The following is a 25,502-nucleotide window of genomic DNA, read 5'->3' as shown; positions in this document are numbered from 1 at the left end:
AGTTGGAGATAATTTATTGTTTTGAGTTTATTGTTAATTATGTGCAGCAAATTTTTGCATTTAAACCACATAAAAATGTGTAAAAACAGCCAACATTACCTTCATTTAGAGGTTCCCATCGGAGACAGTCGGCTGCACCTCCAGCTGCTGGATTAGATTTGATTTAGAAACTTCCTGGTGACGGTATTTAAAAACAACAGAGTGAGTGATTCCAGGAAATCGGTGAAGTCAGACGAGTCAGACGAGTCAGACGAGTCGGGTCAGGCGGAGGGGAGGCAGCAGCACAGCAAGGCAAGTTTTTTTGTTCAGCACAATTCAACACAAGGTAATTCAATACATGCAGTTAAAGGTATAGTCTGTAATCGTATTCAAAAACATTTATTGTTATACTGGGTGAAATGGTCCTTCCATCCTGAGAGTAGCCAGTGAATAATGTGTTCAGAAAAAGGAAAGAAAAAAATCCGACCTCTCTGACAGCTTTAATCCTGTAAAAACTCTGATCTGTTTTTTGCATCAGAGGACCAGAGGCTTGGCAGGGGGGTAAGAACAAATCAGATGCCTTCATTTTAAGTAGGGAGATGGAGAGACAGGAATCAGAGATGACACTGACCCTGAGGACCAGAGGAGGCAGCAGAAGCTGCAAGAAATATCCTGAGAGGGATTGACCTCTGCAGGTCCAGAAGAGACGAACAGGCCTGATGTTTGATGTGGTGACGCTGTCGGTGGTTCCTCCAAGACCAGACTTCACTGAATCATGGGGACAGCTTCTGCTGTGGCAGCATGGCTGACGGTTCATGCTGTTTCCTAAACTATTGCTGTTATTGGTAAAAAAGGAACATGTTTTCTGATCCAACAAATCAATACGCTTGCTTCAAGTTGCACCACCTTATATCAGAATCCTTTATATATGTATATACTGTATAAAATCATGCAAATGCAGTACTTCAAATATTTGCAATTTATTTCAACTATTCATAGGAGTCTGTTGTTCATTCTTTGTCTGCATACAATATATACATATTTATATTTATATATAAACTATGTAAAATCAATGATCGATCGGCTCATTACCTTTTACATGTTTTTACCCAGTTATTGTTGTGTTTGGAGACCACCTTCTCCCCATGAAACATGACTCACACACTCACAGGTGGTTGGGAGCTTTGTTGGAGCCACAAACCCAAGACCTCACACTGGAAGGTCCTTTCTAGTCTTCCACCTGGAAACAATGATCCTCTGCGGGTCTGCCACGGAGCTAAGGGTCTTTGAGATAAAGGGACTTTTACTGTAGGGTCTTCAGTATCTGGGAGAGATAATTTCATTTATATTAGGCAACAGTGGAATATTGTTTGTGTTTTTGTATCAGTAAGATTGTCAATATGTCTTTAGTTAAGTATATGTGGCATCAGAGCCATCAGTGGATTGATATACCTGCATCATTTTTTTTACATGTGCAAATTACATTTAATTTATTCAAGGTAATTTTCAAAGTGTGGTGATAATTTTCTGGGTGTTTTCTGTCAAGGTAAGAGGGTGGTTTATGGGTTGAAGAGTGTGGAGTTTCCTACCAGTATGTAGTGTCTAACTCTGACCAGCAGGGTGCGGGCTCGCTGCACTGTGTTTGCAGAGACGAGGAAGTCGCGCAGGAAAATGTCCTAAGAACGAGAGCACACACTTGAGTGTCAAGTGACGGCGTGTGGCGAACTGTTAGATATTTTTGCTCTCTGCAGAACAACATAAAATACTTAAAATGATATGTGTGGTGGAGGCCAGCTTCATGCTGTACAGTGTTCTATGTAAACCTTCAATAAATAATTCCATTCAGTAACATCTGCAAAGCAAACACTGACGTCTAGAAGTCTAGATTGTTCCCATGTTTATGGGATCCTATGAGACCTCCCATAAACCAGATTACAGTTATCTTGGTTTATCTACAGCTGGTAGTCGGCCGCTGGTTCATCAGTTGTCCAGATGTGTCGATAGCAGACATTATTGAGAAGAGCACGTCACTGCAGCTGAAGAAATAGAACAAATCCCTACAAACCAAAACATCTATAATATCAGTTTCCACAAACACCATGCACTTCTCGGACGAGGCTTGATTGCAGCAACACCAGAAATATTTGACAATATATTTTATTGAAGGCAGGATTCAGTCTGATTCCTCACTGTACCGACCTGGAAATAAGATGTCAGTTTTAACAGCAATCGACAGGCTTCTGCTGTTTCTTTCCTTGTCCAGACATGTAATAATCTAATCACTGATCAGAAGGAAAGCTGTATTTATAGTGCAACTGCGGCAGTAGCCAACAGGTCACACATGTGACTCTGTTTACATCAAAACTTGACTTGTAAACCTGAAATTATTATTTTTTCTCTTTTAATTATTATTTTTTCTCTTTTTTACACACCCTACTCTTAACCTCTGCTCTCCGCGCTGTACAGTCTCTTGCCAAGAACCACTACATTTATCACTTATTGCAATTTATAGTATGTTTTTTAGTTTTGTTTTCGTCTTTGTTTTTTTGTCTTTGCTTACTTGTTACTTGTCCAATATATCTATTCTTTTTCAATGTTTGAACCCAAATTATTAGTTTTGTTTTGTATAAAACCTCCTGAATCGAGGTTCATAAAAGGGTGGGCATAATAAGCCTCAGCTTCAGCCTAAACCTTTTCGGTGCCATTTAAAATATTGGACCTTTTTTTTTATGTTGTACTACTTTGTATCCAAATGGACCGAAATAAAAAAAACTCAAATCAAATCAAATCAAATCAAACCTGCAAGAGTGCCAGGAGACACATCCATGTAGTTTACTGCCACTGGCAGTCAGGAGGGGCCAAAGAGAACATGCATTTCTGGACTAGTTACTGAAACTACCAGTCAACATATTTCTGCTTCAAATGCAGCTGATCTGTAACTTCTCGTACCTGAAGAGAAGTAAAACAGTCCTCATCTTCACAGCTTCACCCACCGCTCGTCCATGTGGACACATAAACACAGTCTTGTGCAGGGTGCGATTTGCCGGTGGGGATGGTGGGGATTTTCCACCTCTGGTTTACACATCCTACCCTTTGCTGAATTATTTTTATCCTCGGTGGGGACAAAATGTATCCCCCCCACCCAAAGTATTTTCACGATTACATCGTAATTATTAACAAGTGATAACCAAAATACACAGAGTCCGTGTTCATTCTGCTTGTGTGTGATTTTGATACCGGGAGCGAGTCGCGCCCACAGAAAGCAGTTTTATTTTGAAAACCAACCGGATTTTCTTGCATTCCAAAAGTCCGACTTCCGGCCCGCCAAAATAAAAGATACAGTCAGTCAAATGAATGAAAAAATGAAAAGAATCCAGAGCAGCATTTCCTCATATTTTACAGGATCCAAGGAACCAAAAATCCAGAGAAAAAGTGCAACAGAAGATGAAATAAGATGTGACATTGCTGATTGCAGCTCCCATGTTTTCTGTTAAACTGATATCGAGAAAGAATTAAAAAAATATTAATTTTGTTTATTTATTTTTATTTGGCACATTTAAAAACAATATTAGGAGAAAATATTTCTGCAAACGCAGTGGTTCAGTTCATGTTCAAAATAAGCCTACTGCCTACGTTATGTAGCTTAAGTGTAATGTTTACACAAGAAACACGTTTTTATAGCCTATACTGTTGGACCGCTGTTGTGTGGTAATTCTTCTGAATAAAAATATTTCTCAAAATCATCCCCCCCTCTGGTTTTTTCACAAATCGCACCCTGGTCATATGTACTTTGCACTGGACTGAAATGACCCCTGGAACTGCAGTTATTCTGAATTTACACCGTGACATCTGAAATCAGTTCCACAGATTGTGCCGTCGAGACCTTGCATTTTATTGAACAATTACCTTTTATTTAACACTACATTTCAATATTGATTTAAAAGCATCTGATCAGAAACTCTAGAGTTAGATCTCAGTGAAGACGCATCACATTCTGTCAAGTGATAAAATCAGAAAACCATAATGCCATGGTAACAGTAAACTTAACGGTGAGCGTAGCCGGAGCTTTCATTAAAGCCCTAAAGGTTTTGTGCTGTCAGAGGCTTTGAGCTTGATGAAAGATCAACAGTTTCTAACTGCTTGATGCCGTCACACGTGTCTTCATCTCATCGTCGCTCTTGTGCTGATCTGAACTTCTGGTTTCATACGTCTCAGTGTGAAGCTTAATGTTCATTAATTTCTCTAAGTTTCTCAGCTAAAAACATCAGATCATTACACTATATGGGCTGATTTAGGCTGATGTAATATAATATTTTACTATGTACCGCAATTCCAAATATTACGCTCGGAAAGAGGCAGAAAAGGCAATGAGAGGAATTTTTTTTAAAGCTTTCACACATTACTGACGTGTAACCGGATGGGATTAAATTTATGATCTTGTGACCTTGGTGTTTGCTGAAATAGTTGACTCCTCCGTGATTTTTACAAATCACAGCCGGCCCTTTGATCATTTTTATCTTTTGCGAATGAGAAAATAATCATAAAAAGACACATCAAAAATAAAATTAAAAATGACAATATTCACTAGCAGGACTTGGATAATAATCCTCAAATACATGACAGCATCATCTGCAGGAATGATGATCTTCCTCAGTAAGATTCATGGAGTTTAGCTGCAACCGCAGCAGAAAAAATACATAAAAGTGAGAGAAAGATGAAAGAAAAAAGGCCTCTAGTTCTGTAAATCCTAGTCAGTATCACCTGGCTCCCCTGGCTACTAACACCCCAAGAGGACAATGCAGATGGAGATGGAGGTTGTGTCCAATGAGAATCAAATAAAGACAAAGAAAAAATCAGTGTTTATAGTTTCCAGGCTCACAAAATCCCACATTTCTGTAACAGTTGTATGAAACAATCTAGTCAGATGTGTGACAACTACTAGCTACTAAGTAAGAGATTATTTAAGAACAAAAACAACGCAAACTTAATATTATCTCAACTTGTTGCAAGGAAATTGACAACCAGCCTATAGTTCACGAGTCGGAGAGTAAAACACTGCAGTTCCTAGTAAAAATAGCAAAGAGCTTATCTAATAACGACATTTGTGAAGCACACAAAATGTACTCACGTACCTGTCGCCTGTCTGCAGGAACCTTCTCTGTTTCTGGGTTCTCCGCCTGATATCCACAACAGATTTGTGCCAAAGAACGAGACAGGCGACAGGTACATAAGAAATTCCTGGTGAATGGAGAAACTACAGTGAAGAGGAAGCTATTCAAACTCTTGAGAGTTTGTGAGAAAACGGCACCATCATTTTGCATCATTTGGATCACAACTAACAGAACAGAAATGATCATTGTAAAGATTGTGAAGAAACATGGCTTGCTATGAGTTCTTTTATCCAGCAGAGATGTGAGCCCCTCAGCACCACCAGCACCAACCTGTGTCCTCCTGAAACCCACCAGCACCAACCTGTGTCCTCCTGAAACCCACCAGCACCAACCTGTGTCCTCCTGAAACCCACCAGCACCAACCTGTGTCCTCCTGAAACCCACCAGCACCAACCTGTGTCCTCCTGAAACCCACCAGCACCAACCTGTGTCCTCCTGAAACCCACCAGCACCAACCTGTGTCCTCCTGAAACCCACCAGCACCAACCTGTTTCCTCCTGAAACTCACCAGCACCAACCTGTGTCCTCCTGAAACCCAGCAGCACCAACCTATGTCCTCCTGAAACCCACCAGTACCAACCTGTGTCCTCCTGAAACCCACCAGCACCAACCTGTGTCCTCCTGAAACCCACCAGCACCAACCTGTGTCCTCCTGAAACCCACCAGCACCAACCTGTGTCCTCCTGAAACCCACCAGCACCAACCTGTGTCCTCCTGAAACCCACCAGCACCAACCTGTGTCCTCCTGAAACCCACCAGAACCAACCTGTGTCCTCCTGAAACCCACCAGAACCAACCTGTGTCCTCCTGAAACCCACCAGAACCAACCTGTGTCCTCCTGAAACCCACCAGCACCAACCTGTGTCCTCCTGAAACCCACCAGGACCAACCTGTGTCCTCCTGAAACCCACCAGCACCAACCTGTGTCCTCCTGAAACCCACCAGCACCAACCTGTGTCCTTCTGAAACCCACCAGCACCAACCTGTGTCCTCCTGAAACCCACCAGCACCAACCTGTGTCCTCCTGAAACCCACCAGCACCAACCTGTGTCCTCCTGAAACCCAGCAGCACCAACCTGTGTCCTCCTGAAACCCACCAGAACAGACGGACGGAAGTTTTCCGGGACAAGAGAGTGCTATGATAGATTAGATTAGAGTGTCCTTTATTCATCCCTCATTGGGGAAATTCAGCAGCAGAACACACAACACACACATGCAGCGAAAAAAGGATAAAAAAGTAAAAAATATATAATTGCAAAATATAAACAGTATATACAGTGGATTAAAAATAGTCAGTATGAGGAAAAAAAAGGAAACAAGTGCAAAAAAAGCAGGCAGGATGTATATGAGGTAGAGAGATATTAGACATCTTGTTCTTATTGTCCGTTGCTACGGTGATCCGCCTGGTTGTGGAGTCTGATGGATCTCCAGGGTTCTGATGGAGCTCTCTATGGTTCTGATGAATCTCCAGGGTTCTGATGGATCTCTCCATGGTTCTGATGGAGCTCTCCAGGGTCCTGATGAATCTCCAGGGTTCTGATGGAGCTCTCCATGGTTCTGATGGAGCTCTCCATGGTTCTGATGAATCTCCAGGGTCCTGATGGAGCTCTCCATGGTTCTGATGGATCTCCAGGGTCCTGATGGAGCTCTCCATGGTTCTGATGGATCTCCAGGGTTCTGATGGCGCTCTCCATGGTTCTGATGGATCTCCATGGTTCTGGTGGATCTCCATGGTTCTGATGGATCTCTATGGTTCTGATGGAGCTATCCAGGGTTCTGATGGAGCTCTCCATGGTTCTGATGAATATCCATGGTTCTGATGGAGCTCTCCATCGTTCTGATGGATCTCTCTAAGGTTCTGATGGATCTTTCCAGGGTTCTGATGGATCTACATGGTTCTGATGGAGCTCTCCATGGTTCTGATGAATCTCCAGGGTTCTGATGGAACTATCCAGGGTTCTGATGGATCTCCATGGTTCTGATGGAGCTCTCCATGGTTCTGATGAATCTCCAGGGTTCTGATGAATCTCCAGGGTTCTGATGGATCTCCATGGTTCTGATGGATCTCCAGAGTTCTGATGGATCTCTCCATGGTCCTGATGGATCTCCATGGTTCTGATGGATCTCTCCATGGTCCTGATGGATCTCCATGGTTCTGATGGATCTCTCCATGGTCCTGATGGATCTCCATGGTTCTGGTGGATATCTAGGGTTCTGATGGAACTATCCAGGGTTCTGATGGATCTCCATGGTTCTGATGGAGCTCTCCATGGTTCTGATGAATCTCCAGGGTTCTGATGAATCTCCAGGGTTCTGATGGATCTCCATGGTTCTGATGGATCTCCAGAGTTCTGATGGAGCTCTCCAGGGTTCTGATGGATCTACATGGTTCTGATGGAGCTCTCCATGGTTCACATCTGCAACCCTTATTGACAACATATTTACTAACTCTCTTAATAATGTGTGGAAATCTCGTGTCTTTCATGCTGATATATCTGATCATTATCCTGTGTTTCACTTTTCAACAAAAACCCTCAGTTAATGCAGACAAAGTTCTAAGGTATAGAGTGTATAACAAAAGAAATGTTGACCAGTTTGAGAAGCAGGTTGATGATGGATACACCCATGATGATGTTGAACAAGCATATTAGTCATTTTTTTCTTTTAACTCTGTATTCATCAGGTGCTTTCCTCCTGTCAGCAAAAAAGCAAACAAGGTCTCTGCATTTAGAAAACCCTGGTTTACACCGGATCTCCATAAGTCTATGAAAGCTAAGATTAGATTGTATAAGAAATTCATCAGTAATCCATTCCCAATTAATATGGCAAATTATAAGACATTTTGTAACAATTATAATCATCTTGTTAGAACTGCCAAGAAAAAGTACTTTTCCAACAAATTCAATGAGGCTTCTAATAACATGAAAACTACCTGGGGATTCATCAACCAGCTTCTAAATATGAATAAGTCTACAGCCACTCTTCCATCTCAATTTGTTGATGAAAATCCAGTCTACTCTGACCCAGCTGACATTGCATATGTTTTTAACAAGTATTTTGTTAATATTGGTACAGTTCTTTCAGAAAGGATAACTGCTATAGCCGGGTCTCCATCTGAGTTTCTGACGGGTTCCCATCCTTCTATTCAGAGCTTCAAGCCTCCTACAGAGAAGGACATCTTGGACGTAATTATGTGCCTGAAAGACTCAGCTGCTGGTCATGATGAGGTCAGATCTAACTTCATTATCAAAACTAGACATTCAATTGCTAAGCCTTTCGACCATATTTTTACTAAATCTCTAGAAACTGGAATAATACCCAATGACCTCAAAATTGCCAAAGTAGTCCCTGTGTACAAATCTATGCAATCAATAATAATGAATACGCTTTTGACACAGTTAATTTTGATATTCTTCTTCAAAAATGATTACACTATGGATTTGCTGGAATCACTTATGTGTGGCTTTTCAATTATATTCATAACCGTCAGCAATTTGTTATCATTGATGGTAATTTTTCAGAAAGGGCTGCCTTATAATGTGGGGTCCCCCAGGGGTCTATACTCGGACCCCTGTTATTTTTGATTTACATAAATGATTTGGCTGCAGCCTTGTCCTCCTCGTTTCCTGTACTTTTTTATTATTTCACGTTTTTCATCTCTAATGGGAAAGGCTAACCATGATTTAGAAAACATTTCAAAATGGTTTAAACATAACAAAACTATCACTGAATATAAATAAATCAAACTTTATTATATTTACATCAAAAAATAAAATATATTGTAAATCTAACAGCGGTCTGTCTATCGGAGACGACCCGCTCACTCAGGTTTCATCAACTACCTTCCTTGGTGTAATTATCCATGAAAGTTTAAGCTGGAAAAACCACATCAATCATGTCTGTAAAAAAATATCTAAATCTATTGGTATTATTGGCAAATTCCGTAGTTTGGTGAATGAAAATTGTCTCCAAACTCTTTATTATAGCTTGATATATCCATATCTCACTTACTGTAATATTATTTGGGGAGCTACCTACAACACACATCATCATAAACTTCATATGTTGCAAAAAAGATTCTGCAGGATTTATGCCACACACAGTAATTGGTCGGCTCATTCTGCCCCTCTTTTCAAACAACTCAATATTCTACCCATCTTTTAGTTAAATACATATCAAACCTGCAATTTTATTTTCAAAGTATTGTTCCTGCCAGTTTCATTTTCTTTGCCATGTAAAGATTTTTTTCAGTTTAACAGTGATAAGCACCGTTTTAATACAAGACAGGCTAATCATTTAAATCTAAGTTCCTTACTGGTTTGTGTCAGTTCTCCATCAGATACAGGGGAGCCCAGTTATGGGACAGCTATACAGCAGTAACCCGTACTATAACTGGAACTATAACTGGTACTATAACTGGAACTATAACAGTTATTCCAGTTATGGAACACCTACAGCAATCTCGTCTTCCTCTACTTCATTCAAAAATTTTAAACAGAAGCTCAGGGCACATTTAATTGATCAGATTACATAATGTTATTTCTAGATTTGTGTTTTTTTAATCATATAGATACCATGTATTCTATTCATGCTGCTGTTTATTTGCTTTGTTTTTGTTTTTAGACTGCAATCATGTATTCTGCATATTTTAAATCTTTGTACAATCTCTTGCTGTATTTTACAGGTAGAGGCCTCGTATAAGCCCATTGGGCTCAGCCTAGCACATTACCAATCTCTATTTTACATTTGTATGTTACTTGTTCTGTTTTTTACACTGTGCTGAATAAAAAAAAGAAATTAATAAAATATATATTTATATATATTTATATATATATATATATGTGTGTGTGTGTGTGTGTGTGTGTGTGTGTGTGTGTGTGTGTGTGTGTGTGTGTGTGTGTGTGTGTGTGTGTGTGTGTGTGTGTGTGCTTATTTCACTGCATAAGCACTTCTGGTTAGACTACTAACTGCGTTCCGTTGCCCTGTACTTTTGACATGTGCAATGACAATAAAGTCTAATCTAATCTAATGACAGGCTCCCTGCTCAACCGCCTGCAGTTTACCTACCGGGCAATCAGGTCGGTGGATGTCGCAGTAAACATCGGACTGCACCCCATCCTGCGTCACCTCGACACCCCAGGGACTTATGCAAATATCCGGTAATGGACTTCATAGCATGAAAAGTGATAACTTCTACTTTACAAAAGAGTTCACTTGCACTACACCATCTTGGTTTCCCAAGCAAAATACACAGACAATCGTTGTACGCAACCTGCAATTTATGGATGCTGGCCTTCTTAACTTTAACCCATAAGGCTGCAGTATAAAAAGGGGTACAGTAAGCCCTAAAAAAACCCACTTTCACCCTCTCTGAACACCAGGAAAATCTTCTGGTCAACAAATTAGCCTGCATATTTAAAATACGACGCTGTCTATTCATATCTTCATCATCTGTCATGTCATCAGTGATGATGTGTCCCTGGTATTTAGTTTTAGACCAAGCAGGAAGCAGTTGTCCTGACAGCTAAAAGGATGGAAATGTGAGGTCCTTATCTCCTTTTACTTTGCAAATAAGAACAGAACTCTTTTTAGCATTATAATTCACGTCAAATTTTACACCATAATTAGAACATATATTTAGAAGCGCTTGAAACCCAGCACTGCTAGGTGACACAATTGCCAGATCATCGGCATACATAAAATGATTAATAAGTTAATTGCCAACGATGCAACCTGTTTTACCGTTTCTTAACTGGTCTGAGAGATCATTCATGTAAATATTAAAAAGGCACGGTGATAAAAGCCCCCCCTGTCTAATGCCATTACATGTCCCAAATGTAGCAGAGACAGCATTCCCCTATTTGATCTGCATGCTCTGGTTAGAGTACCAATAGGACAGGATCCTTATAAAAGTGTCAGGCACTCCTCTCTGATGTGACTTTAAAAACAATGTATAAAGGATTTATGCGATCAAATGCCTTTGATGCATCTATGAAACCAATGAGTACAGTAGAATTCTGTCAGGGTTAGGGTTAGGGTTAGGGTTAGTATGATTGTGCTGATCTGGGTGTTTTCTGGTTACTACTTTATACTTCTTGTCCTTTTGTATCAAAAATGCTCAAAATTAAAATATCGATACTTTTGATACTTCAGTCATTTGTGGTAATGTTTATCATTAACAGGTGGAAAGTAACTTAACTATTAAGATTTAGTCTAAACTACACGCTGCTGGTAAGAACTACTTTTTTTCACTTTTATAGTAGTTCTTATTTTTGTTTATTATTTTCTTTAATTGTTATATTATTTTTATTAAGGATCTTTTTTTTGTGATGGAAACACATTTTTCAAACACTGTTTTTTCGGTTGTGAATGAGGCAGGTATCTTTTAAGATAAATAGCTAAATAAGATAATTTCGTGTCTCTCGTTCTAAAGCTATCTGTAATAGATTTATCGGGCACGTTTTACTCAATATTGGAAAGGAAATCGGAGGTATCAAACATCACTACTTGATTGTGTGGGTTTAGACGTGAACGGACTGTTCTAACTTGGCGGTCAAGGGTCAGAGTTTTATCTTTGGTACCTCCTTCATGCAATTACCTTCTACTCTGATAAAGACTCATGTGATTTCCTGTAAACGTAGCTGTGTGCTGTCTCTCACCCGGACCAACCCTTTTACAGCTCATTTATGACCCCGGGTGGGTTCCAGGGTCACCGCTTATTATAAACTAAAGGCACAAACTTTGATTTTATAGTTGTTTTTTAGCTCGCTGTCACACTTCATTTGGTCATTCCAGGGATTATTTTGCTGAGTTAATCCACGTCCAGTAGGAATAAATTAGGAGTAAAAAGAGGAGAAGGTGAAGGGAGGAGCTTATCTGGAAACAGATCTAGATAGTGTCAGTCTGCGTTCAAGGGTCAGATGGAATGTTTCCTTCAGGAAACAAAGGTTGGTTCATTTTACACTCCCATCTACTGTGAAGCTGCTCAGTTGCTGTGAGCGACTGAAAATGGTTTAATCAGCGCAGGAAACGGGTCTGTCCCGGGTCTCAAACGGATTCTGTCCATCAACTGAAGGTAAGGTGTTTATCCTCCTCTAGAGCAGCTGAGCAGCTGTTTCCAGCTGTTTCCAGCTGTTGGAGACATTAAGGAGCTCCAGAGTGGGTAAAGCTGCAGATGTGTGTGTGTGTGGGGGGGGGGGGGCGGCTGGGACTTTTACATGATAAAATGTATTTACACCTTCAATGCACCGAGAAAAACCTGCCTGAAGTCGTAAGTGTCATGCAGAGTCTCAGACCCGCGCAGCGTTGCACGAATGATTACGTCACGACCGACTTGTCCGCGTTCAAGCTGGAAAGTCTGAATATTGCGCAGAAGTGTCACATCAGCCAGAAAACTCGCCACAAGGAGAAAATAATGTGTTTGAGTTGGAAACCAAGAAAGAAAAACTGTGTATAAACAACAGCAGAAACATGATAGAGCAGATTCTCCGGGTCAGTGAAGGAGCTTTGTTGCGGTTAATGAACAACTTCCTCATCATTAAAGGGATAAAGTGCAGCGAATTTTAAAAAACAGCAATAAAAAACACGCGTTATGTTATAGTTAGTCGTGCAGGGGGATAAACGCTGTTTTTGGTTACTTTATAACATTTATGGACCATCTCAGCCAGGAGTTAACGTCTTTTACTGATATTCACTAATAATTAGTATTTACTGCTACTACTACTACCACTACTAATATTCCTGGGCTCTGACCTGTTGTTGGTCAGAGGTTATATTTAGTTCCTTGTCATCATTTTGTCACGGCAGCACATTTGTGACCAACTTTTCCTTGTGATGGTGTTTTTCAGGACAGTTTCCTGGTGCAGTGCTGCCAAACCTCCTGCAGAGGGCAGTACTGGTCGACTGGTTTTGGTACATGCAGTAATGCAGCTTTTTACACCACATTTGTCCCGCTTGTATCATGTAAAGGTGAGTTGATGTGGTGGTTGTTTCCTCTGCAGATGAAGGCAGAAAGTGTGTGAATGCAGCAGCATGGATCCGTGGGAGGACGATATAATTCTTCTGCCTCGGGAACAGACGAGACGACGAGAAGCTCAGAGGTGAGACAAGACAAGACCGCCTAAACCCATTACAGTAATCAGATTACACCGTATATCAGCATCACTGAAATAGACCTGATGCTTAATTAATCACAACAATGTGCAAATATTATTCATATATTTACACAAAGAAGGCCGTTATAAACACAAAACTGTCATTAAATACAGACATATGCAGATGCACCAAAACATTAAATCAGATGCAAAATACAAATAGTTTACAAAACTGTACCTTAACAAGATGAAGAACTGGTGATCACCAGATTCTGTCACCTTTGTGCAACGGACTCTCAGTTATCAGAGTCCGAGAGTGTGTGTGTGTGTGTGTGTGTGTGTGTGTGTGTGTGTGTGTGTGTGTGTGTGTGTGTGTGTGTGTGTGAGACGATAAAGACATTTAGAAGCAAACAAGTTTAATATTCAGTGATCAACCCAACAGAACAACTTTTCAGTCAGGAAGATAAAACTGAAGTCAGAAAAACTAACAAATCAGCAGCCGGAGGATTCAGGGAAGGTCTGGAGAATCATCTCCAGGAGGAATCTCAGGACCTGCTGATGGACACAGATACTAAAAACTATGGTTATAGTCACAATTATGTTACATCATCCAAATGCTTTTGAGCTCCTGAACAGCTTTTTATTTATTAATACATTTATTGAGTTATTTATACATTTATCTGTTTTTCATTTATTCATGTATTTATTAATTCATTTATTTATTTATCTATGTATATATTCATTCATTTATTTAGTTATTTATATATTTATTAATTTTATTTATTTATTCATTTGTTTATTTATTCCTACCTTTATTTATCCATTCACTCTTTTAGTAATACATTTATTTAGTTATTTATACATTTGTTTTTTATTTATGCAGGTATTTATTTATCCATTATATGTATACAGTATATTCATTTATTTATTTATTCATACATTTATTTATTTTATTTATTCATTTATACATTTATTTATTCCTACATTTATTTATTCATGCATTCTTTTATTTATGTATACATTTATTTATTTTCACAGGTTAGAGTAGTTGTGTCATGGTTCCCAGTGTAGTTTTTTATTTTTACTCACTCCCCTGTCTTTCCAGAGCCTGCCACCCTAATCAGCCAGAAATCCACTCATTCCCTTCACCTGTGCTTCCCCACCCAGCTCCACACCTGGTTTCCTCATCAGCAGTTCCCCTCATATACCGGCCCATTTACACCTTCTAGTTTGCCAGATTGTCGTGTGCTTTTGCCCCGCTTTCCAGCCTTCCTGATTTCTGTCCTGTTCCTGTTGAGTCTGTCTCATTTTCAAGAGAGAACTGTTTAACACAACACAAACATTATAATCAAATAATTTAAACCCTATAAAAATATTCAATTAAGTTCCTCAATATCAAGACAGAAGAAAACGGAGGTTGTTTGTTCAAGATCGTTGTAATTCCTGAATTTAAAAAACATCTAATTTTTGTGAAACCTGTTGAAGTGAAGCTGAAAGTGGACGGTTTGATCCATTGAGGGTATAAAGGTGTAACTGAACCGGACCTGAACTTCCTGTAGACTCAGGTTTTCCATGACTGTGTTCCAGAGCAGAACTCCGGCCTACAGAAGGTTGTTCCGGACCTGGACCTGAATCCAGCAGAGAGTCCTGCAGTTCCATCTCAGCATGCGTGTCCTGGTGCTGCAATCTCTGGTATGTTTCCTTCTGCAACCACGAAATTACTTTTCAGATCCACTTTAACGACTCTTGATCAGTTTTTAAGGAAATAAAACATTCTACGACTCTGAGCTGAATCAGCTTCTGAATGATCAGCTACCAGTTCAACATCTGGGCTGCAGAGACGCTCCTTCACAGGAACATTGTGAAGTATTTGTGAAGTATTTTTCTTCTGCAGATGCGATTGAAGGAAAGCTCCTGTGTGACTGAGCTTTCTAAACTTTTATTTTTCACTTTAATCATTTGTGCGCCTCTTAAAATTACAGCTACATCGTTTGAAAAATGAGTATAAGAACATTTTTCATGTTTAAAAGCTGAAAATCAGAAAAAATGGCATAAAAAAACTCTAAAAGACTAAGGGCCCGATTTACTAAGATCCTAAATAAAGAGTACTAAATTGCGTGTGCACTGAAAAAGTTTGCGCGTGCTGTTGTTGTGTGTTTTGCGGGTGATCAACTAAGATTGCGTGCGCAATTGATAACAGGTGCAAACAGCAGTATTTAAATGAGGTGTTGCGTGTCTTACGGTTTGCGGCGCAAATTTTGCGCCATGGAGAGTCTGGATGGAAAGTAGGATAGCTGCAAGCGCAAAATGAAATTTGACGAGTTGGAGTTAGAGATATTAGTGGAAGAGGCAAATTGTTGTGCCGTATTCAGCACCCCTGCCGTGAAAAGCACCCCCTCGTATATTCAATGATAAGTAGACCAAGAAAAAAAACAACACACTTCAATATATTTATATATACACACTCACACAAACACATATTTAGGAGTTTATATTATATATATTTACAAATATTATGGAAGACAACACAGTAAGCAGGCTATTAATTAATGACATCAATAACCATTTACCCGATTTTTGTTATCTGTGACTGTGATTGTGGGAAAGTATGACTATTGTGGAATCCATGAGCGCATTTAAACATGAATCATTAACACAAAACTGGACGCTCAGCAGAACGTGACACGGAATGAGAATATAATTTTTGTCAGACGAGGGGGTGCTTTTCACGGCAGGGGTGCAGGCGCACAATAGGCGCACAAGTAAGAAACACTTTTTTCTCCATGAAAACACGTGATTTATTTATTATCACAAATAAAAAAATGAATGTGCCTCCTGTGGCAACCTTTTGCTGAATAATACTCGATTTAAACTTAAACTTAAACTTTATTTATTTATATAGCACCAACTCATGCAGTGTAAGTGCAACTCATGGTGCTTTACATACAGAGATAAAATAACAATCAAAAGTACAGTTTAAAACATCCCATACGACCCCACCCCCCACGCATACACACACCCTCACTCACACTCATACACATGTGCATACACTCACACGCCCACACACACACACACACACACACACACAATAAGTGGACTGGTGACATGGCTTAGCACTAACGATCCAGGTGAGGAAAACACTACCTATGGGTGGCCGTCCACACCGAGAGGCTCCACCAGCCACGACCACAAGGAGCATCGCCACAGAGACCCCCCCAACCCGGACAGACCAGGACAGACCCCACACAGAAGGTGGAGTCCCTCCCCCAGCTACCCAGGCCTGAGGGACCCCCATGACGACACCCCCATGGGCGGAGCAGGCACACCTCCCAGTGTGGACGACCCCCCTGAGGAAACACTGGAGCTAAAAACTAAAAGATTAAGAGAAAGTAAAAAATGCCTAAAAAGTGTAAAATTTTAGAAAAATCTATACAAAACTTAAGATGAATAATAAATAACATAAAATACAAAGTCACTCAAATGGATTAAAGGTCAGATAAAAGCCAAGCTAAAAAGGTGTGTCTTGAGCCTCCTTTTAAAAGTATCAACGTTCTCTGCGGTCCTGAGGTTCTCTGGCAGGCTGTTCCATAAATAAGGGCCATAATGGCTGAATGCAGCCTCACCGTGGGTTTTGGTCGCGGTTCGGGGAATGGTTAAGAGGCCGGTGCCAGAGGACCTCAGGGTCCGTGAGGGTTGATACAGTAAAAGCAGATCAGATAAATAAGATGGCCCAAGACCGTTAAGACATTTAAAAACCAGTAAAAGAACCTTAAAATCAATCCTGAAGCGGACGGGGAGCCAATGCAGCGATTTTAAAACAGGTGTAATGTGCTCCCGCCCTCTGGTCCTCGTCAGCACGCGAGCGGCTGAATTCTGTAATAGTTGTAGGTTCTTAATACTCTTTTTAGGAAGACCAGAGAGCAGGGCATTACAATAATCTAAACGACATGAGATAAAAGCATGCATCAGCACCTCCGTGCTGGCCTGAGAGAGAAACGGGCGGACTCTGGCTATATTCTTAAGATGGTAAAAACCTATCTTCGTAATATTCTTTATGTGTGGAATAAAAGTGAGCTCAGAGTCAAAAATAACACCCAGGTTCTTTACACATTTCGAAGGTTTAAAATCTTGTAGTTTTGGTAAAAGTTTCTCTCTCTGGCCTTCAGGACCAATAACTAAAACTTCTGTTTTGTCCTGGTTGAGCTGTAGGAAATTATCTGCCATCCATGACTTAATATCTAAAATACAGTTAAAAAGGGCATCAAGTGGCCCTGTGTCATCAGGAGACACAGCGATGTACAGCTGTGTGTCGTCAGCGTAGCTGTGGAAGCTGATGCCGTGTCTCCTGATGACGTCCCCCAAGGGAAGCATGTAAAGGTTAAAAAGAAGCGGACCTAAAATTGACCCTTGGGGGACCCCACACTTAATTTTATGCATTCTGGAGGAACATGTATCCAAACTTACAAAGAAAGATCGATCTGTGAGATAGGAGCGGAACCAGCTAAAAACAGCACCAGAGAGGCCCACCAGGTGCTTCAGTCTGTTTAATAAAATGTGATGGTCTACTGTATCGAAGGCGGCACTAAGATCCAGTAGAACCAAGACTGTCAGTTTGCGGTTATCTAAATTGCACCTGATGTCATTTAAAATCTTTAAAAGGGCTGTCTCGGTGCTGTGGTTCATCCTAAAGCCAGATTGAAATTTCTCTGAAATATTGTTTCTTATTAAAAAATAATTTACTTGGTTAAAAACCAGCTTTTCTAAAATCTTACTTAAAAAGGGTAAGTTGGATACAGGTCTGTAGTTATTAAAAATGCTGTGATCTAAATTGCTCTTCTTCAGAAGGGGCTTCACCACCGCCATTTTAAAGGCGGCAGGGAAGACACCCGTCTGAAGAGAGTAATTTACTATATTTAAAATATGTTCCTCAAAGAATTCATAAAATGTCTTTAAAAGTGATGTGGGAATAGGATCTAAAAGGCAGGTTGTTGGGTTTACCTGGGAGAAAACTCGACCAAGGGTCCTCGCATCAACCAGGGCAAAACTCTCCAGTGTTTCCTCGGGTAAAAGCAACTGTCCAGATGTGTTAAAAATGACATTTTGATGTGGTAAAAGACTGGACCTAATGTTGTCAATTTTACTTCCAAAGTGGTCTGCAAAATCCTCACAAAGATTGTCTGTTGGTGGTTGTGAGGAATTCTTAAAATGTACATTTGTTAAAAGATCGAAGGTGGAGAAAAGAAATCGAGGATTGTTTTTATTGTCTGTAATGAGTTTTGAGAAATGAGCTATCCTTGCCTGTTTGACGGTTTTATTGTAGGATTTGAGTTGTTCACGAAATATTTGATAATGTATTGTAAGTTTACTTTTTCTCCACCTTCTCTCAGCACTCCTGCATTTTCTTTTTGATTTTTTGACTTCCTCAGTTCTCCATGGGGGTGTAGGCTTAGTTTTTATGGTTTTTGTTAAAAGTGGAGCAACTGAGTTCAGCGTAGATTCCAGTTTCCTGTTAAAATTATCAACAATAAAATCACATGATGCAGGTAAAACATCAGCAGGAGTGCTCTCTAAAATCTCAATAAAATTTGCAGCCACTTCAGAAGTTAGGTAGCGTTTCCTCACCGTTCTCATCGAGGCTTCCTGATGATTAAGACTGGTGATGTTAAAAAACACGCAGTAATGGTCAGACACAGCCAGGTCGACAACAGAGGACACACCGGTGGACAGGCCATAGGTTATGACCAGGTCCAGGGTGTGTCCTCTGTTGTGAGTCGGCTGTGTGACATGTTGGGTAAAATCCATGCAGTTTAAAAGGTTTAAAAATTCTCTCGACAGTGGGTCGGAGGTATTGTCAATGTGTAGATTAAAATCACCAGTTATTAAAATTCTGTTGTAAGTGGTATGTATGACTGATAAAAGCTCTGAAAATTCACTGATAAAAACAGTGGAGTGATGGGGTGGTCTATAAACAGTTAAACAAAGAATAGGAGGACTGCTAAAAACAAAGGCAAGGTGTTCAAATGAGGAGTGGTTGTTAAAAGTGACCTCCTTTGTAGCTAATATGTTTTTAAAAATTGAAGCTGTGCCGCCTCCCTTTCTAACACCCCGTGTAGTAAATAAAAAATTAAAATTTGGTGGAGAAGCCTGGATGAGGGAAAATGCAGCGTCCGTGCCAAGCCATGTCTCTGTTAAAAGAATACCATCAAGTTTATGATGTACAATAAGATCATTTAAAATAAAGGTTTTGTTTAAAAGAGAGCGCACGTTCAACACAGCCAAGTTAATGTCTGTGTTGAACGTGCGCTCACGACCACAACGTACCGGGTTGATAAAAACAAGATTGTCTCTGTTAAAACCAGTGGGTCTGTGGATCTGACGGGGAAAACGGGTGGTGACCAGGGGATGAATTGGTTGAGGATCGGGTGTGTTGGTGGCGCCAGATGTAGCTGGTTTTATGGAGGAATTATCTGGTGGGGGTGGCAGTGGTGACTGTGACCTGTGGGGGAAGCTGGAGAGGGGGGCAGTGCTGTGAGCGGCTGGCTCCACAGGTGGAGAAGAAGACTCCGGGCCCGAGCTGGGAGTGTGGGTGTGGCCAGAATTGAATTTAACATTCAAATAAAATATTTCTCCTTTTGCATGTGGAGATTAGCACCTTCCTTTCGAACGTATTAAATACAGACGCAATCACAATCCCCGCAAACATTTTCAGGCTTGGTAAATCTCATTGCGTTTGGTAAATGAACCTATTTGCATTTTCCCCTCCCAGTATTTAGCGCTTTCTGGCGGTTACGCCCCATATTGATTATTCATCAGGGCAAAAGTACTAAATGAACAGCGTGTGCTATTTTGCTCATTTGAGAGGCGCAGTCCTCTTTGCACGCTGTTAGTAGATCAGCTTGCACATTGGTTTGCGGGTGCTGTCAAGTTAGCACACGTTTTTATGCACGCAAACCTTTAGTAAATCAGGCCCTAAGAGACTGTTTGACCAGAAAAGCTGCAGCAAGCTGCTTCTTGAGCACCGTTCTGGAAAACCGAGCCCCTGGCTGAACCAGGACCCGTGTTCACATGAGGGTCGGCTGGTCCAGACTTGGGACTGGACGTGTCCACAGTTTGTCCCCCAGCATGGTTGTTCATTTGTGTCTCATGTGCTCTTCGTTTGTGTTTTCCAGCTGCGAGAGAGCCGACTCTCCCGAATCTGAACGTGTGCCCAGACCAGAACCTGTATCTGCACCAGGACCAGGACCGGAACTGGGAGCTGAACCTGAACGAAGACCTGATCCTGAAGAAAGACCTGGAACTGAACCTGCACCAGGATCCAAACTAGAGCCTGAATCTGAACCAGGACCTGAACCAGAAACTGAACCAGGAGCTGAACCTGAACCAGAGTTTGAGCCTGGATCTGCTCCTGATCCCAACCCTGAACAACGTCCTTCCTCTGATCACAAGTAAGTCGTCACCCAGAAAAACACACGAACAAACAAACTCAAATCTAAAAACAGAGGTCAAGGGCCTCATTTATAAAGCTTGCTTGCGCACAAAACAGGGCTGAAAGATGCGCAAGCCACCTTCTACGCAAAGTTTGAGATTTAAAAAGAAAAAACTAACCGAAAAATCTGTGTATCTGTACGGCAACCCTGACCCTCCCGTAGGAACTTACTTAAGACATGGGGAACTGGCGACGCAGGCGGTGAGGTGGTGAAATGAACAACATCTCGTTCTCAGTCTCAGTGAAATTTAGTGGCACGGTTGCTCGACACGTTCATTCATCCTGACACACAAACAGGCTGCAGGAAGCCGCTGAACATGCTCAGCAGGCTCATTCATATGCAAATACTACTTTGCATTACCCATTTATGCAAATGTCCCCTCTGTGGGAAAAAGGATTAATTAATTAAAGGATTATCTTATCTCTTATCTTATCTTATCTTATGGTAAAAGGTGGCCGTGTAGAGGGCGGGGTATGAGCCGAATTCAGCTGCGCAACCTTCCAGCTGGACTGTGATTTATAAAGCGAATATTGCCTGCAAGTGTGCGTGCACGTTGTTTTATAAATCCGGATTTTTTTGTGCGCCCACCATTTTCGGCTTTTGGCTTTACGTGCACTTTTAGTATGAATCCTGCGTACTCTTTTATAAATGAGACCCCTGCTCTTTGTAATCAGGAAGCGCTTGTTGGTACCAACGGCACCAAAAACCAGCTGATCACCGAAGGAATTCATAGATCAATGTGTAGTGGACCAGGAGGACTGGACTTATCGATAGAGGAGTAGCAGCGAGAGGAAAGGGAAGGGTTTAAAGACAAAGAGGCCAGACCTCCTCCATGGTTGGAGACAGCAGCACTGACCAAGAGACAGGAGGTGGAGGAGGAGTAGATGAGGAAGAGGAGGTGGAGGAGGTGGAGATGAGGAAGAGGAGGTGGAGGAGGTGGAGATGAGGAAAAGGAGGTGGAGGAGGAGTAGATGAGGAAGAGGAGGTGGAAGAGGTGGAGATTAGGAACAGGTTAAGCTGTCTTTGGGAGTGACGAGGATTGAAGCATGAAGAAGCACGAGACCAGGGGCCTCATTTATAAAGCTTGCTTGCGCACAAAATAGGGCTTGAAAAATATGCACACCATCTTCTACGCAAAGGTTGGGATTTAAAAAAAAAAAAAAAACGTAACGGGAAAATGTGCGTATCACTACGCAAACTTTGATCCTAGCGCACAAACATTTTGAAGATATGGGGAACTGGCGACGCAGGCGGTGAGGTGGTGAAATGAAGCCAGATTCATGTCATACTTTTAATGTCATCACATATCAGACTAATAAATCCATGTACACCCAAGCCGGCACTTTTATAGAACTATGTGTTCTGTAAGTGAGCCACTGTCATTAATAGCGCGTTAATAGCTGCTGCAGCCACAGTGCCAGGACACGCCGTGCCGGGCCACTCTCCTCTTGGCCTTTACCTTCAAATCGCACCACTTCTTTTTTATTTCTGCTACAGATCTGTCCGTAGCACTCACAGCGTTTTGCAGCGCAACAACGACGTGCTGCCACTCACTCGCTTTCTTTTTGTTACTGATGCCACTACTGTGACCACCAAATAATGTTGTTTTCCTGGCCTCCACCTCATCCACAATATCTCCATCTCAGTCTCTGTGAAATTTAGTGCCAGTGGCTGACACGTCTCATTCATCCTGACACAGCAGAAACAGACTGCAGGTGGTGCTGCGCATGATCAACAGGCTCATTCATATGCAAATACAGTCATCAAGTAGTTTGCATTGCACATTTATGGTATGAAGTGGGCGTGTAGAGGGCGGGATATGAGGAGAATTCACCTGCGCAACCTTCCAGCTCGACTGTGATTTGACAACATGTGTGAAGACAACATTGCGTGCAAGTGTGCATGCACACGGTTTTATAAATCAGGATTTTTTTAGCGCCCACGCCATTTTTGGCTTTTGAGTGCACGTACACTTTTAGTATGAATCCTACGCACTCTTTTATAAATGAGGCCCCAGTTCTGGAGGGGGCACATGAGTTCACCTAACCTGGAGAAGGTGTTCAACCATGTCCCTCTGGGACTCCAGGGAGGTTTGGACCCCACCATGGCTGCCCTCCGTCGCCCATTCTGGTCAGAACTTATATGAACAGAATTTCTAGGTAGAGCCGAGGCGTGTTGGGGGTCCGGTTTGGTGACCTTAGAATTGGGTCTGGGTTCTGTTGGCTCCACTAGTTTAAGACCTGCAACCCTCAATTGAGCGGTTCGCAGCTCGTATGAGAATCAGTACCTCCAAATCAGAGACCATGGTCATCATGCCCCGTCCCTGGCTCGGGGATCAGATCCTGGCCTCAGTGGGGGAGTCCAAGCATCTTAGGGTCTTGGTAACGGGTGAGGGATGAATGGAACGGGCGGATTGGTGCGGTGTCAGCAGTGATGCAAATGATGCGTGAAAAATTGGGCTTAGAACAGACCTAATTGCTCAAAAATAATCCGCTTTAAAAGTTTTTTATGATTTGTTCAGAACACAAACAATAGAGGAAGAGACAGAACGTGAATAAAGCAATTAAGGTGCAGCAGGGATTGTCTGTGATGCAGAGTTCAAGGTGAATAACACAAACCTTGACTTACGCATTTGAGGGGATGGCTGAAGCAGCCGTCTATACATAGTCTTATCGCTTCACAACAAGACTTCAGAAGCTGTTACTTGGACCTGTCAACCAATCACAGTCAAGCATCTGCAGACCAATCCTCTTTTCTCTCCATTTCTGCAGCATTCAGCTTCAAACACGTGACGATGTAACGTCTGAGGACCAGGATGACTTCAGGGAAGTGATGAGCTACGGGACTGACAAAGATATTGTAAGTCAAACTGCTTCCAGTCTTAAATCACAACCTCCTTTATTCCTGAGTGAGAAAACTCAAGAGTTCCTTGTTCTTCAGCTTCTTCAGCTGATGGAAGCAGAGATCTCTTTCTTTCAGAGAAAATTATGTCACAGACAACGAATACATCATCATTCCAACAGACCAGTCAGGTCGTCTTGTTAAACCGATGCTAACGCTCAAGGGCCAACTTTTGCAATTCCTAAATTGACCCCCAGAGGCTCCAGAAGGAAGGCAGTCTCGTAGTCTGTAGAGGAAGAACCGGACAAACGCTCTGATGTCACCGACAGGGTTTCTGCAAACAGGTAGAAGGAGCAGGACTGGAAACCTCCTGGAAACCTCTTGCAAACCTCCTGGAAACCTCCTGGAACACGTCCACGTTATGTGTATGAAGGTGGTCGAGGCTGCAGGCTAAGCTGGCTGCTCCTGGTGGATCACCAGACTGCAGCCAGTCTTAACGTCTGACCAGGGATAGCTGCGGTAGCGGATCCTAGTTTTCCCTCATTTACCGTAGTTAGGGAGGTAACTACGTTGGGGCAGTGGTCTTCAACCACTGCAGGGGGTCCGCCAACTTAAAAAGAAATAAAGGCAATTTTAACCAAAATTAAAGCTGCAAGCAGCGATGAACGGGCTCTTGCACGTGCAATTTTCACCAATTAAGGTGAAGGACTCAAAACTAAGTACGATGTCACCACCCATGACTCTTTATGTCAAACCATTCAAAAGTTATGGCAGAAAATCTGAACTATCAAATATCGACCAATCAGAAGAGGGGGCGGGGCTGATTCACACCAATTATGGTCAGGGATTCAAAACCATGTCCGATGACACCACCCACGAGTCTTTATGTCAAACCATTCAAAAGTTAAAGCAGAAAATAGGGACAACCAATCAGAAGAAGTGGAGGGGCTAATTCAGGCCAATGAAGGTCAAGGACTCAATACCGAGTCCGATGACACCACCCACGAGTCTTTATGTCAAACCATTCAAAAGTTAAAACAGAAATTAAAGCTGCAAGCAGTGATGAACGGGCCCTCGCACTCATGGCCACCAGCCACCATAAGCATATCAGAAATGACACCACCCACGACTTTCTATGTCAAACCATTCAAAAGTTATGACAGAAAATAGGGACTATGAAATATCGACCAATAAAAAGAAGGGGTGGGGCTAATGTGCACCAATTATGGCCAAGGACTCAAAACCATGTCCGACGACACCACCCACGAGTCTTTATGTCAAACCATTCAAAAGTTGTTGCAGAAAATCGGAAGTATCACATATCAACCAATCAGAACAAGGGGTGGGGCTAATTCAGGCCAATGAAGGTCAAGTACTCAAAACAGAGTCCGATGACACCACCCACCACTTTCTATGTCAAACCATTCAAAAGTTATGGCAGAAAAAAGTCTTTTAGGGTGCGCTGTTTAGCGATTAGGATTTCATAGCAAACCATGAAATATAAAATAAATATCAAATTTAGGCCTGGCTTGCGTGCAAAATTTGGTAACTTTTGGGGAACTATCAAATATGGACCAATCAGATGAAGTGGGGGTGCTTTTTGGCGTCTAGCGTCGCCACGGTAACACTTTTGAAAGAGGAATGTAATGTGCATCGCAGGATGGAGAGATTTTGATGTATTACACACCTGGGTGCACTTTACCTGCACCTAACCCTAACCCTAACCCTATCCCTAACCACTATTTCAAGGACAATTAGGAAGAAAACAAATAACAAGCTTTTATGTAACTTAAATACTACATATTTTTTCCACAAATAGGCATATTTTCAAACATTTTGAAAAATGATTCCATAATTTAATGAGGGCTCTGTTCTGGGCCCTCCCCGTACCCTGGGCCCGGGACAACAGACCCGTTTGTCCCCCCCTATCG

The 25,502-nt window shown here is 41.6% G+C and overlaps 1 protein-coding gene across 5 annotated transcripts in view; it reads left to right on the top strand.

Moving 5' to 3' along the window:
- The first annotated feature begins 12,132 nt into the window (after nucleotides 1–12,132).
- Nucleotides 12,133–25,502, top strand: part of LOC133425372 (NACHT, LRR and PYD domains-containing protein 12-like) — a 72,135-nt gene continuing 58,765 nt past the window's right edge. For 4 of the 5 annotated variants that reach the window (XM_061716209.1, XM_061716211.1, XM_061716210.1 and 1 more), the window contains exons 1-6: nucleotides 12,133–12,225; nucleotides 12,998–13,061; nucleotides 13,151–13,249; nucleotides 14,831–14,935; nucleotides 20,413–20,688; nucleotides 23,502–23,589. In XM_061716209.1, the coding sequence (XP_061572193.1) occupies nucleotides 13,182–13,249; nucleotides 14,831–14,935; nucleotides 20,413–20,688; nucleotides 23,502–23,589 (537 nt within the window). In that variant the 5' untranslated portion in view covers nucleotides 12,133–12,225; nucleotides 12,998–13,061; nucleotides 13,151–13,181. Of the gene's footprint in view, nucleotides 12,226–12,947; nucleotides 13,062–13,150; nucleotides 13,250–14,830; nucleotides 14,936–20,412; nucleotides 20,689–23,501; nucleotides 23,590–25,502 lie in introns of those variants that run through there. The other variant, XM_061716208.1, reaches the window with a different exon arrangement.

This window comes from Cololabis saira, chromosome 24 (genome assembly GCF_033807715.1).
Source record: "Cololabis saira isolate AMF1-May2022 chromosome 24, fColSai1.1, whole genome shotgun sequence".
Taxonomy (NCBI): Eukaryota; Metazoa; Chordata; class Actinopteri; order Beloniformes; family Belonidae; genus Cololabis; species Cololabis saira.
Note: the sequence above shows the minus strand (reverse complement) of the source record. Positions and strands in the feature narration are given on the sequence as shown.